This window comes from Onychomys torridus, chromosome 2 (assembly GCF_903995425.1).
Source record: "Onychomys torridus chromosome 2, mOncTor1.1, whole genome shotgun sequence".
NCBI classification, from domain to species: domain Eukaryota; kingdom Metazoa; phylum Chordata; class Mammalia; order Rodentia; family Cricetidae; genus Onychomys; species Onychomys torridus.
The window spans coordinates 126,566,801-126,579,482 of NC_050444.1; the positions used below are offsets into that span (position 1 = coordinate 126,566,801).

General features: G+C 35.2%; 1 protein-coding gene across 3 annotated transcripts in view; it reads left to right on the plus strand.

Moving 5' to 3' along the window:
* The window catches only part of Faf1 (Fas associated factor 1), a 345,021-nt gene that overhangs the window by 234,017 nt on the left and 98,322 nt on the right, over positions 1 to 12,682 (plus strand). For all 3 annotated transcript variants that reach the window (XM_036177177.1, XM_036177179.1, XM_036177178.1), the window contains exon 13: positions 2,381 to 2,535. In XM_036177177.1, the coding sequence (XP_036033070.1) occupies positions 2,381 to 2,535 (155 nt within the window). The remainder of the gene's footprint in view (positions 1 to 2,380; positions 2,536 to 12,682) is intronic.

Below are 12,682 nucleotides of genomic sequence, written 5' to 3' on the forward strand. Positions count from 1 at the left end.
GGGAACTCTGCATGTTGGGTGTTTTAGTAACCTCTTGGGCACATATGTATTTGGTTTGGGAGAGCATTTAAATTAAATCAGTGAGATAGCGATGCAAATCACTAATCTCTTTCCCAAAGTCCAAATGTTCCCTTGCAGTGTTCTTGAGAGAAATAAGCATTTTAAAGATTTAGCTATTGCTATTGTTTGATTAGAAATCTGCTGATTTAAAAGTGGACAGCTCTCTTGTTCCCACTCTCATTAAATGTAGTTGCTGAGATACGATCAAGACGAATTAGAGGTTGACATCCTTCTGTCTATTCAGCTAGAAAGCTAAGAAGAGGAGCCCTGAATTTGTTAGTGCAGCCAGGTTCACCTTTCTTTCTCTGAAGCCAGATATTCTTGATTCACTTAATAAAAAACAGATTTAGCATTTATCTCTGACATTTGGTGTCTTTTTTTGCCAAGGGGGCTGTGGTTAAGATCATTATTGAGTTTATTTCATCTAACAGGCTGGGACCTATGCTAGTCTAAGGATGCAAAGAAGACTGAGAGGCCCAGTCCTGGCCCTTGAGAGACTTTGTCTATAGGGGAAACTTGTAAACATTTATAATACTAATGGGAAGAGCTAGAAGCCATGCAGAAAAGGAAGCTTTTAACTCTGACTGAGGGAATTAAGGCGGGTTTCATAGAAACATTTGCCTTGAGCCTTTAAGGATGAGTGGAATTTGCCAGATAAGTATCTCTCCAACAATGTGTCTGATTACAAGCTTCCTGGAAGCACAGTTACTATTACCTATAGTCCTTTACAAAGGTGAAGAATCCCTTAGTCTCCTGTTGATCATTTATTGCCTATTTTTCCTGCTTGGTCTGACACAGTGGGAATTTCAACAAATGCTTATTGAATGAAAAACTAAACAAATTAACACCTAGAGTCATGTGGGATCAGCCAAGCCATTGATAGCCAGGAGTCTATCCTTATTGCAGTTACATGCTTCCCTGAGGCTATGCTCTCTTACATCACCTGCATTCTGCCATCTCTGTTAGATGAGTACCTTCATCTGTCTTGATTGTAGAGTGTGGCCTGATTTCCCTGCTACTCCTCTAGTAGCAGAAGAGTACTAGACTTGGATTCAGACAATCAAGGTTCCAGTCCTAGCTGAATTTCTTATTGACTAGCTGGAAATTCAGATAAGTCATTTCTAAACTTGACTTTCCTCATAGGCTAATGAGGTTATGAATACCTATTTTACAGATACATTCTAGAGATTTGTGTAAATAATATTTGCGAAAGTAAGAGTGTATCCTTTTCATAATAGATGATTTTGGAATCTTATTCTCTCTACTCTATTTTTATCTAGTACAAAATTTTGCTTTCAAGAAAATACTTTCATATTTACTTTTCTATTATTTTTATAATCTGGGTTTTTAATCAATATTGTCTCAAGCATCTGACTTTGTTAGCCTTTTTTCAGCCTGATCCTTCGGTTTAGATACTCCTTTTGTTGAGAATCCCACACACCATGTTTTCATTTACTATCATTACATCTTTATTTAATATGAAAAGAAAGATCCCCAAGCTTCTTTGAAATCTTTCTTTGGCAGAATTTCACAAAAAAAGTTTATATCCTTAGGAATATCTTCTTTATTATATGTATTCTCTGCCATAAAATGTTCTTTCCTTTTCTTGATAATTAATGGCTGTTCTTAAACTCAGCTGTTCTATAAGGTAGCACTAAAAGTTAGTGAACAAATATTTAGGTCCTTCTGTTGCTGTCATTGTTAAAGCTAACATACTACCAATTGCCTTGTTGAATTTACTTTTTAGTTTCAGGTACTTTATTGACTGTCCAACTATAACAGAAGACCCTTTTAAGAGAGCAGGTGTCACTTCTTATGGACTGTTTCTCTGTCATTTTTTTTCTAATGGCATTTAATAGAGGCACATGTTAAGAAGTTTCAAATGATCATTTTAACTAAAATAAAAGTCCATTTTAGACTCTTTCAAGTAGAATAGACTTATCAGAGATTTTGCTGTCTTAGTGAATAGTTTAGTTAATACAGTGTGCATTAAATGTGAAGAATGTTAAATCCATTGTACTTAAAGAAAGTGTAGTTCTGTGGCAATTTCTGCTCAAATTAGGCTTGCGCATGTTAACAGAATCCCAAGATTGTGGTCTCCAAAAGTACATACAATCATTCTAACCTCTTTAGAGTATAAGGAGATAAAATGTGTTAATACTCTGATGTTCTGGGAATGCTGATGATAAGGTGCTCTCTTAGGGAAGAGCATTTAGTTTTGTCTTTGCTGTTCATATACACTGAATGACCCTCTCTTGAATTCAAGAGGTCTTGTTTTAGTGGATATTTTAATTGATTGGTCTTTTCTCTTCTTTTTCAGAGAAAGCTTCTTGCTATCTACCTCCACCATGATGAAAGTGTACTAACCAACGTGTTCTGCTCACAAATGCTTTGTGCTGAATCCATTGTTTCTTATCTGAGTCAAAATTTTATAACCTGGGCTTGGGATCTGACAAAGGACGCCAACAGAGCAAGGTAATACTGTTCTTTTATTTAAAAAAAAAAAAAAAAGAAGAAAATTACTCAGGGAATTTGATTTCTTATCACTGTGAGTGTTTTACAGCCTCAGCATTAAATTATCTTCCATTATACTTTATTAGATAAAATCTATTATAGCTAACACATGTAATTATTATAAATGTGAAAATATACTTTAACTTTATAACCCTTCTTAAATTAAAAAGTAACATGAAAATAAAAAGTATTTTGCCCTGCCTCGTAAGACCAAAAATGAAAAACATATTTTTGTCTTTTATCTGCAATAAGGCAGAGTATGTTTCTAGTAAGTTGTTGATTATTTAAAGACAATCTGTGTTTTTATTATGTTCACAAAAAACAAAACAAATCTAATAGTTATCCTAGCGATAAGTTTATTTTTTTAATAAAATCAGTGAAGAAGGCAGAACATTCTGGACTACCTCAGTGAAGTTGGTAATAGCTTTACTCTAGCATATACTAATTGATCTAATCGCTTTATTGCACACATTCTTTTGGACATAGCCAGCAGGACATCCATATTCTCCATAGGAGGGGGAAAAAGCCTTTTCTAGTTGTCAGCATAAAACTTAGTTTGCTGATCATAATATCTATGATAAGTAATTCTTCATAATCTGCCTCTTTCAGTATCCTTCCTAAAATAATTTTCATCATGTTTAATTACACCTGTGGTCATAACATTCCATGATGCTACTTTGAGTGTGCTAATATAGTCATAATCACAGACTTTTAAACAGAGAGGAAGATTAAATAAATTCACTTCAAAGCAAGCCTGTCATGGTTACTTAACAAGCAGTTGTAGAACAATTGGAATAATTTGATTTGTCTTTTTGTTATTTTTATAGCTGGCTGAAGTTTTGGTCATTATTCAGACTTAATTTTATGTAATCTGAATCTGAAAAGAAAAATGGTTCTTCCCTTAATTATGAGGCAAAAGAGTGGTGGAGCAATTTCTTCACCTAATTCTTCATTTCTTTAAGCAAATGGTTAGGAAATTTTCTAGGATGACTTGGTTCTGCCCTGGAAATGTTCCCTGTTATACATAAATAAAGAACCTTTAGCACCTGTATTTGTTTAAATTAAATCAGGTTATTATTCATACTCAGTTAAAGGTGATGAAAAGCAGTGCCAAAAACAGATAAAAATGCAGCATCGAAGGTCTTTCATGACATAGACTGAAGACTTGTCTAAATCTTTTGCCATTCACTGGCAGTAAGGAATCTCCTCCTTTTCTTTTATCCACAGCTTGGTGGAGAAGGAAACACTATTTCTGAACCATCTGTAGTGGCTAAGTTCAGCTGGCTACCTGCTGTCATTTTGTTCTGTCCTCCATTTAATTCTTTAGCTCCTTTTATTTTACAATGACAAAAAATTGCAGTGTAGTTTCTTTTGAAAAACAGTGTTTGAGGGTTTTTTTATGACTAGCAATCAACAGCCATGTAATTGCTTTGTTATGTTTTACTAAAGAAGCCTGTTAAGTAGCACAACTTTGATACACTAGTAATAAGAGTTTGCAGGTTACAGAGACACCTGTGGTGACCAAAGCGACAGAAGCTGCTTATTAGAAAGAGCCAGTACAGCTGTGTCCTATTAACTCCTTATGACACTTAAAAAAATAAATAAAAGCCCTGTTTAACTGTTTCACAGTGAAGTGCAGGACTGACAACGAAGTATGATGGGCAGTTTCGGTTCACGTTTTAAAACCATGGCGTCCGTTATTAATTGTGATGAAAGTAAGGAATGATACTAAAGACCGAACATAGAAACATCTGGAGACTCAGCTTCATAAACGCTAACAGGAACTACCAATGGGCATTGCAGTGAGAAATAATGGAACAGTTTGTAGAATTTAAGATAATTATTGTGCTTACTCAAAAGGCTATTTCTGTTCATATTACATATTAAAATTAATTTTAAATTTAGGTGTTCCATTTCTCTATATGAAAGTAGAAAATAGACTGCTATAGCTACTTTTGATGAACAGTCTCATTATTATTATTGTTGTTGAGGCAAATTGAAAAATACATATTTTATAAATACAAGATTAAAGTTCATTAATATAGCATACCTCCCAAACACCAAAAGAAGATTTCCTTTGATCTATAAAATTGTAAGATAATTAGGTTGATTTATTGCCACACATTTCTTATTACCTATCATAGATTTATTTAAAGAAAATTGTTTAATTGGACTTCCTGCTGCATCATCCTTTTTGGATATTTTATATCACATTTATCCAAAGATGTTTATCAGGAAACATGATTGCATCAGTCATTTAACTGGGACTGGTAAATGTCTAACTTGCATTCTCAATTCAGTTAAGTACTGCTTGTACTAATATTTAGTGATCACTGGGCTGCATTTTAAAAGGGACTTGAGTTGTGTATTACTAGAGAATTGAATTGAGACATTGAATATGCAAAGACAAAGTGCTTTCCCCATGAAGTAGATCAATGCTGTATGTCTACTTCTGAGATTTATATCTGCCTGCCCGCCTGTCTGTTTTCTTTCCTGCCTTCCTATCTTCCTGCTTTCCTGCCTTCCTGCCTTCTAGCTACTTAGCGCAGGCTGTGGTGCTGAGGGTTGAAACCAGAGCTTCAAACAACACTTGGCAAGCAGGCTACCAAGTGAGGCCAACCCTAAACTGTGATTTCTTTAGAATAGATATAGAATATTCATAGTAGTTTTTCTGATCTCATATCTAGCTGTCCTATTTGGACAAATCATATGAATGTAGAGAATCCTAAGCCTGTGAACTATTTGGACTAGGTGCTTCCTTGGTAGCTTTCTGGGACTAAAACTGATGTTACACCTCTGGATATTGATGGCCAAGATGAGAATGAACTCAAATACTTTATTACTTAAGAAACATTATAATTAAGCCCCATAGAAGAGTCAATCCTCCAGTCACAATTTACTATGAACCTTAGATTATGTAGAAGGTAAGTGAAGGTTATTTATTAAGCTAAGTGAATGCTTTGATTTTTACTGATATGAGTGCCACTTACTAATATAAATTAAATTTCCTAATTCTTCTGCCCTTTGGCTTTTGGGTGCTGGGATTATAAGTTCACATCACCATGTCTAGCTAAGAAGTGAATTATTAAACATTCTATAAGATGTTTTGTGTTAAGCCAGTCGGTGGTGGCACACGCCTTTAATCCCAGCACTCGGGAAGCAGAGGCGGACGGATCTTTGTGAGTCCAAGGCCAGCCTGGGCTACCAAGCGAGATCCAGAAAAGGCGCAAAGCTACACAGAGAAACCCTGTCTCAAAAAAAACCAATAAATAAATAAATAAATAAATAAATAAATAAATAAATAAATAAATAAAAAAAAAGGATGTTTTGTGTTAATTTGGATTTCTCAAGTCTAAAATGATACAAATAACTCCCTAAAGTTGAATAAATAGGTAGACCACTCCATGTCAATATAATATGAATTGTGATAAATTCTATATTGATCATGGGACATTCCAAATCTAAACTGAGACACTAAGCTTTAGTAGTATTGATTAATGTCTGTCTTCTCCCTTATTAACAGTGATGTCCTAGAAAATTTGTTTTATTAAGCAAAATACCTTTTAAATTTTTGAGAAAGAAACTTAGTAAGTATTTAACAAATAAATACCTATATCCAATTCCATCTAATGTTGCTTATAATTTCAGGGACTCTTACTTAAATGTGCTTTCTTAGTTAGAAAAGTTTATAGTATTGTTGGCTGTAGTCTAGTTGGATTTATAGAACCATCCTTTCTTACAGAAATAAGCAGAAAGTCCTTGGTAATCTTTAGAAGTGCTAGACGCTATAATTTCTTAACTGTCCATTTGACCAGTATTCCTGATAGAAATATAAGATATACCTATAAGTGAAAGAATTAAAAGGACCAGATGATACTAAACAAGAAAATTTTATACATAAGTTCCAGACAGATCTAAAAATCTTTTATTAAGTTTATTTTATGTGCATGGATATTTTGCCTACATATGTCTGAACTAAAGGTGTCCCTGGTGGGCATGGAAGTCAGAAGAGAATGTTGGATCACCTGGAAGTGGAGTTAGGGATGGTTGTGAGCACCATTTGGGTGCTGGGAATCAAACTTGGGTCCTCTGTAAGAGCAACACTTGCTCTTAACCACTGAGCCATAGCTGCAGCCCCTAAGAAATAAGTTAAGAAAAAAAACATGTATTCCTCTGTGTTTATTCACTGAGTAAATACCCACTGAGTGTTTAATATGAATCAAAATTGATGCTAAGAAACTGAAGATGAAATGTTGAACAACATACCATATCATCCCTCAAAAAATAGTTAATAAGATAGATGAAATAACTAATTTGTAACATAAAATGTATACAAAGCACTTAAAAGTGAATTTGATTGTGAGTTGCTATACCTCAGTAGGTCACAGAAGGATTTGAAAGAGATGATTCACAAAAAAATAAAATAAAATTCCAAATTTTACTCATTTGATTTAAAGATATGCATATTAGTAGTATTCCCAGTTTATTGGCTTGCAAATTTAAAAACTTGTACTACTATTTAAAACATCATAACTAAGTATTTGGAATGGAGTCAGTGGCTGAAATAATTGTAGACATAGAGATGGAGCTACCAGCTAATATAAACATGTATGGTGTGAACCAGGCTGTGAATTAACTTCACCCATCTAGAATAGACAGATCCAAAAAAGTTTTATTGGTGACTTAATCCATTATTGGCATATGCTTAGTCAGTAGATCAGAGATTGTCTCTTTAGATGTGTAACAACAGAAAAATATCATGAAGTCAGCTAATACAATAAAAAAATCCTTTTCAGTACAATGTATTCTTCGTGAATTAATGCTTGGCTGTGGAAGAATGATTGCTTAAAATTTAAAATAGATGTCGCCATCAAGAAGTCTTACATCTCCCCACCCCATTCCTGTTGCCTCAGTGTGGGTTATTGCACTTTCTGTATGTTCCCATAATATCCCTAGGCTTTCTAACAGTAATAGTATTTATTCTGTTATATGGTGTTTCCTGATAGATTGTCATCCCCCTGGGGTGCTGTACCTATAAACTCATTGCTTTGCACAATGCCTTTTTGAAAAGTAACTGCTATATTGGTTATAAGAAAAAAGTCTCCTGTAGGTTTGTTAAGAAATAGTGAGTTAGAAATGCTGCTGTGTCTTGCTTTCCCTTACAAAATGAACAATAACAACAGCAAAAATGCCCTAACTTAACACTGTTTTCTACTGGCCCCAGATTGTCATACACTATGCTCCTATGCCTCATGTGCCCTGGTCCATTTGGCAAAAGACTTGACTCCCAACCTAGATGAATTCATCTAGTGGTTCCAGAATTTTTTTTCCTCATCTTTTACCAAGTCTCTGATACCCCAGAAGCAATTGGGCATTCAAAATGGACCATTCTGAAATTGTACTGAACCTCTTGCAGTGATGATAGTATTAATGAAGCTAAAAATCTATGGGACAAGAGTAATGGACTGTCCATATGGTGAGATATACACTGGGGCCTATTGAGCACTATCCAATTACCATAAATAATAATATATAAAGCACCAGCACAATAAGTATTAGTTTTTCTTGCTTCTGTTAATTCTATTTGAATACCTATTTAGTACTTGGGGACAGTGGCATGAAGGACATCCACTTGGAGTAAGTTCTAGACTGAAGTTGCTTCATTGAGGATGATCACATCACAACTGTGGCACTGGCTAAGCACAGTATTAACCAGGAATCTGTGTCAATTAATGAGTTTCTCTTGTTCTCATCAGGAGTACTCGAAATGCAAGTGTAGATGCTGGTGTACACAATCTCATAATAGCAAACTCAAATCAAACACTGAGCTTGACTAGGGTAGTACTAACTAAATAGTCTGACAGCTATGAATATTGAACAGTTGCTTATGTAAGGTTTTGCTAATGTTTTTACACAAAGGAGTAAGTCAGGCATTGCGGTGAAAGTAAATCAAGGAGTGTTGAACATAACTACAAAAAGTTACCTAGGAATTTCTGATAGTGCCAGGTTATACATGCAGCAGTGTAACACATACAGCAATGTATTAAATTTTGTATGCACAATTGATACAAGTGTTCATAGACATGATTCCATTGCCTGTGGATTTTAGCTTTTGAACTTCTGCCCTCGGGTTTGTTATTTCAAGTTCATGCAAACTTCCGCTGTTAGGATGACAGGTACTTGTTAGCCTTAATACTCAGGTGATAGTTTTCCACATTACTTAATCTTGGCAAGAGTTAATTGACTTAAAGCACTTATCATCAGTGGGTTGTCTTCATCTGTATTTTCCATCTCAGTAATTAGTCATATTCACAGTGGCTTATCCTTAATTCCAAACTCCTCAGCGGTTCATGCCTGGCTGAAGCCTAACTGACGATGTTACTCTAACTCTATACTTCCATTTAATCCAACAAATATGACCCAGGTGCAAGGACTGCATGAAAGACAAGAGGAGTGTTAATTTCCAGCTGGTTCCCTAGGAACAAATAAGGATTCTGCAGAGCTGTCTGGTAAAACAGATGAATGTGTTGTGGTCTGGGTACTAAGACTTCCAGAGAGACGTCATGCCAGACTTCCATATAATTTTCCTTAAACAGCTTTATTCCCTTTGTGCAACATTTTCCTTCCAGTACTTTTCAAGGAAGTGTATTGCCATCCTAAACATCCCAGGTCAAGGGCTTAATTAATGCTTTAAAATAAAGGTTCCAAAACACCAGGAGAGTTTGTCATTTTCTCCCTGGTTTGTTTTGTGAAGAGGGAGGAGAGAAGGTGAGGAGGAACCCCTCCTGTTCCATGATTACATCCTGCCCACTCATTTTCTCCTTTTCTCCTCTGCTTTTGATTTTTAGTGGCGGTCTTAACAGAATGTCAAGATCAATTTGCAGCATGGTTTAACTCAAGGTTTGCGCTCTGCCAGCAGCAATTGTCCCTGCAAACAATGCCGTGTGTTCTTGTAACTTCAGAAGCTTTTAGAAGGATCATGGCAAGGGCAGCATCTAATGACTTTATTAGTGTAGGGTTTCAAAATGGGCTCCGTAATTGTTCATATCTCTTTGTCAGCAAGTCATAATTACTGCTCAGCATTGCCCAGGAGTGCACTTGTGAGTCGTTTCCTAGTATACGAAAGGAAGGGAAAGGGGCAAGGGTGAAAGGTGATGGCCTCGTACTAGTAAGAGTAAGCCACTGTCTGTGCAGATGATGGTTAAACCATGTGCAGTACATTCTTTATTCTGTAAAAAGTTATTATCTTTCAAAATAGCCTTTGAAGTAATTTAAAATGACTAGTTTACAAGCTGTTCTTAATTCCATTTTTAGTACTTCCCACACCACTTCCTGGTTCTGCAGTTACAACTACCTGATGGTACATGAATGTATTGGACTAAAAACATTTATGATAGGAAAGCCCATCTGTCCTCCATATTGATCTAGTTAATAATATTCAGCAAGTGTATTTAACTCATTTAACTCATAGTTGTCAATGGGAAGTCTATATGAGAATTTTTGCTAGAAAAGAACAGTATAAAAGCAATACTATTGAAATGCCAGTATAAAAGCATATCACTAAATTTAAAAGTTTTGTATCAAATCCTGCTTTTGTCATGCAACTTATTACTCAGTTGTTCTGTGTGTTCTTTCTCTTAAGTATTATGTGCTTTGAATGTTTTAGATATACAGAATTGAAAGCATCTTCACCTTTTCAAGATGCATGAATTCTGAGTATGACACCAAGCCTTGGCACCTTTGTGATCTGTGGCTAAATCTTGTTCTGATTCTCTAACTTCTTCTAGTATACTTATATATAGTTGTCCATATGCATATACTTATATATAGTCACCTCTAGTGGCTCACAATCTTATATTTGAGGATATATAGAGTCATAAAATATTATTATCAGTTACTTGACTCAGTGTTTATGTAAATTTCAAAACATGAATCACCAACTGAAACAAATTTGAAAGACATTTAATATTAAATATTTTAAAATACATATATCCCTCCGTAATTTCTCTGTCATTGTTAAACTTTGTTGTTGTTAAATTTATTTTTAATAAATTTTTAATTTTGAAATTATATTTACACGATCTTCTCCTTCCCTTTCCTCCTTCCAGCCCCTCTGTGCACACCTTCCCTTGTTCCATCTGTAATTCATGACCTCTTTTTCTTTAATTATTTTTATGAACACACACACACACACACACACACACACACACACACACACACACACATTCCTAAGGACATAAATACAACTTGCTCATGTTACCTATGTGTATATGATCTCAGGGATGACCATTGATATTGAAGTCATCACAACTGATCAAAATGCAAAGAACAAGAAATTGTGTGGTGCTCAGCCCTAATCTGTGATATCTAAAACCTAATTCCTGCACCTAAGGCTCAAGCATCATTAAAGAAGAGGTTGTGAACGATTGTAAGAGCCAGAAGAACATGATGTTTTCGTCTCCTAGAAACATCAGAAGCTACCTCCAGGAAGCCTTTTTTTTTTTTTTTTTTTTTTTTTTTGAGACAGGATCTTACTGTGTAACCCTTACAGGCCAGGAACTTGTTATATACATCACCGGCTGGTCCTGGAACTCACAGAGATCTGCCTGCCTCTGCCTCCTGAGTGCTGAGATTAAATGTTTGTGCTACTACACCTGGCTTTGTTATTAATCTATTTTTATTTATAGTTGTTTTTGAAGAATTTTTACTAATCATAGGTTCTATATTATTTAAATGAGTAGTACATGTCTTCTCTTCCATAAATGCTGGTAATAAGTCAACCAAAGTTATAAAAGAACCATGTTAATTCAACCATATAAAATTATGTGGAAACTGTTCTCTCTGACATTTTGTGCAGTGTTTGCTTGTTGGTCTGTGTAGAAGTATTAATAACTAACAATTTTAATGACCTTAATTACCAAATAGTACCCTTAACTACTGAAAAATTCTAATGCTTTGGAGTGTGTTTAGGTAACTCATTTATGGAACAATTTTCTTTTCATTCCTCAAACACATGCCTATATTTTTGAAATTGTTAGCATTAGAATACCAGGGGGAAAGTGATAGATTTTTATTATTTACTTTTTAAAACGTTTCCTACTGCTTTTATCTGCTTTGGATCAGTCTATAGTCACAGTTTAGAGAATCCTGAAGAGATTATTTTCCTTTCCTTGGCATAGTCTCAGCATTAAACTGGTTTTTTTGTTTATAAGACAGCGTTTCACTATGTAGTCCTAGCTGTCCTGGAGCTTACTGTGTATCCTGGCTGGTCTCAGTGCAAACTCAGAGAAGTTCACCTATCTTGGCCTCCTGAGTGCTGAGATCTGAGACGTACACCACCATGCCTGACCTAAAGTAGTCTTCTTTTATCTCTACTTTATTTATGCACACCAAGATTTCTTTGACCTGGGTGAGATATGTATTCATACTCTTGATTCACTAAACACATTACCTTGAACTCTAATCTCCCTCCCAGTTGCTTAAGAAAACAGAAGCCAACAAAAAGACAAATAATCCTGTTTTTCTGCCCTTGCTGTCTCATTTTAAATGTTCCCTGTTCAGAAAGGTCTCACAACCCCATCTGGAAAAAGCCTTCCTTCCCAGCACTCTCCTTCATAGCACCCATTTCCACAGTCAGCCATCACTTATGGACGTCTCGACATTTATTCTCTAGCTCTTCCACTAGAGCATGAACTTACGAAGGGCCAGTGGTTTATCAATTTCTTGTCACTTTTATCTTACTGTGCTGCTCAGTATTATTTGTTTGATGTTCTAAGAGTATAGGATGATTGAGATTATGGATGAGTTTTGAATTTAATCCAACCAAATTCAAATTCTAACTATGCTATAAGATAACTATAAAGACCTTGAGCAACTTGTGTGAACCTTCATTATGATGCAGTTTCCATATTGTGAAGTAGAGATTAAACCATACACCTCAGAGTTGCTATTAGAATTAAATGAAATGATAAATTTAAAAGTCTAGCATAATAGTAACCAAAACAGCATGGTACTGGCATGGAAACAGACATACAAATTAATTGAGTATAATAGAAGAGTGAGATGCAAACCTACAAAACTGGGCCTATAAGACGGCGCAGTGGGTAAG